This window comes from Habropoda laboriosa, unplaced genomic scaffold, assembly GCF_001263275.1.
Source record: "Habropoda laboriosa isolate 0110345459 unplaced genomic scaffold, ASM126327v1 scaffold106, whole genome shotgun sequence".
NCBI classification, from domain to species: Eukaryota; Metazoa; Arthropoda; class Insecta; order Hymenoptera; family Apidae; genus Habropoda; species Habropoda laboriosa.
In genome coordinates, this window is record NW_017100224.1 from 620,125 (window position 1) to 622,761 (window position 2,637).

Here is a 2,637-nt window from a genome sequence, read left to right on the forward strand (position 1 = left end):
TCTATGAATTAAAAATTTTAAAGAAACAAATATCTTTCATGTAAATTGAATTAATTTTCATAATTTTTTAATTAAAAACATATAAGGAAATCATAAAAGGTAATATTGAACACAACGTGTACGTATATACGTATGTGTATCGCATATTTAAATGTGGTATGTTTAAAACATTAATACAAAAAATAAAGTTAATGTTCTTCCTAATATTTAAATATTAACTATCTTTATAAATTTTTAAAATTTTATGACGATTAAATTTCTCGTTTTGTATCTAACGTGAAGATGTGCTCTCTCTTTTGCCTACGTAATACATTCACTCATGTTTGTATTGAAATTTAGTTCACTGCTGACCAGTTATCATTTTAACTATAATAATTCAAATAATTAAACTTTAAAAATGCATTGTAATCTGAAGTTTTTGAATGTAATTTGCTTGATAAATTACATAGTACATCGTGTAATATTCAACTAAGATTTAGTACTTTGTAAACAGATTATAAATTAATGTGAAAGTTTAAAGTGTAGAACATTGTCAGAAACACTAATCACTATTGACATTATTTCTTATATGCAAAACAATACTTTTTTTTAACAGATAGTAAATACAAGATCGAAATTCATCCCAGTAAAATATATAAAAATTTATGTAGTGCATTGAGCTAAAGGTACTTTATCTATTTGCTTGTTCATTTTTAATAATTCATAATTAAAACAAAGGTCTTGTTCATATTTATATGAAAATATAGAAAATAATGTTGTTAACATAGTATATCTAGTTGTTTGGTTGATACTATGTATTATAAAACATTGTATCTCTCACGTATATTTTTTATATACATTTTAATTAAACAAAACGGAATTAGGATCTTCGTTGTCCAGTTGCTTCACATGTCTTAATACGTCTTTTTTTGTAATAACTCCCAACAGTCGACTGCAAAAATAAATAAATGTATAAAAATACAATGTATTCACAAAATAGATAATATACAGAGGTATAAAAAATAAGTACCCATTATGCGTAACAAGTGTCTGCCTTAGTCCTAACTTTCTGAACATATCAACGACAGTTTCCATAGGAGTTTGATCCGTAATTGTTATTGGGGCCATGTCAAGAATTTTCTTTAATTTAAGAGGTGGAGGAGAATGATTTTGAATGTTATTTCCGTTTGTAAATGTAACTAGTGACTGTCCGGTAATTTCTTCTGTCATACGTTTAACATTTGCGATTGCAAGGTTCAGATCTCTTCGTAAAACGAAACCTACAAGATACTGTGATTCCTTCGAGACTATTACAGGAAAACCATTATGCTCTGTTTCCTTTAGCAAATTTTCGACATCTTCAACTGTCATTGAATCTTGAGTAAGCACATGAAGAGCTTCATTGCGTCTGAAAAATTCAATTTAATAATTGAAAAAGCAAACTATAAAACACATAAAGTCGAAGACATTTTACAAATTTAGAAATATAATGCTTTAATTATATAATAATAATACAATTACTTGGGTTGCATAACGTCAGCCGCAAGAGTAGTATGCTGAAATTCATCTTTGCTGTCAAGAAATGGATACCCATTCAAACCAATGTGGGCATCATAAATGCCTTGCTTTCCGAGAGCATCACCGACCCATTTACTTGCCATGGCGGCTGCCATTAGTGGTACAATATACCGTACTCCTCCCGTTAGTTCGAACATTATTACGACAAGAGAAACTGTCATTCTGGTAACACCGCCGAGAACAGCCGCAGCACCAATCATTGCGTATAATCCAGGAGTTATACAATCAACACCGGTTGAACATTCTTCACTAAACATCCAAATGTGTGGATAATTGTACGCAAGTTGTTCCATTCCAATCCCAACAATACGACCCATTATCGCTCCCAAACAAAGTGATGGAATGAATAATCCGCAAGGTACTTTCATGCCGAACGTAACAATTGTCATAACAAGTTTTAGAATTAATGCTAAAACGAGAAGCCATATCGCTTTATAGACTCCAGGACCAGCTGCTGCAATCTCAATTGCTGATTTTACAGCAGTAAAGTTTCTATTATAATCGCTGTATGAACAAAGAGAAAGAAATAAGAAATTTATAATACATCTTAAAATTAATATTAATCTGAAGAAAAAAAAAAAAGATTTTTACAAACCATAAAATGTCTGCGTTTGATACCCCACACTGACTAAATAGTAAATAAATGAGTTGACTTGTACTCATTCGTGTATATGGATTTGGATACCCAATAACAGCAGTTACAACTGTCACTATTAAAACTTCAGTAACTGGATATTGGCCCAATTTTGAAGTTTTACGGTATCGACACCAAAATAGATTTGCTTTTATAAACAAAGTAGCTATCACACCCTGTTGAAATAAAGAAAAAGAAAAAACGATAGTTTAACAATCTATTAATTACAGATAAAGGTTTCAAGAGAAACAAACTTACACCAATTATTCCAAGCATGACAAAGGGTATTAGCTCGAAAAATATCCAAGGCTTATTATATTCGACATAAAAAAGTACCGAGTGCTCATTACCAAACGGATTTATTGACCGTAAAATAAAAGCCGCAATCAGGGCACAGAAAAACGACCTCCATAATGTTTTTAAGGGAAAGTAGTAGCTCACCTATA

General features: G+C 30.6%; 1 protein-coding gene across 1 annotated transcript in view; it reads right to left on the bottom strand.

Annotated features, from left to right (window-relative positions):
- Positions 1 to 806: 806 nt before the first annotated feature.
- Positions 807 to 2,637, bottom strand: part of LOC108571077 (H(+)/Cl(-) exchange transporter 5) — a 4,538-nt gene continuing 2,707 nt past the window's right edge. Inside the window, exons 7-11 of the mRNA XM_017933047.1 lie at positions 2,450 to 2,632; positions 2,153 to 2,367; positions 1,501 to 2,061; positions 1,010 to 1,387; positions 807 to 931 (exon numbers count right to left, since the gene is read on the bottom strand). Of these exons, the coding sequence (XP_017788536.1) occupies positions 841 to 931; positions 1,010 to 1,387; positions 1,501 to 2,061; positions 2,153 to 2,367; positions 2,450 to 2,632 (1,428 nt within the window). The 3' untranslated portion in view covers positions 807 to 840. The remainder of the gene's footprint in view (positions 932 to 1,009; positions 1,388 to 1,500; positions 2,062 to 2,152; positions 2,368 to 2,449; positions 2,633 to 2,637) is intronic.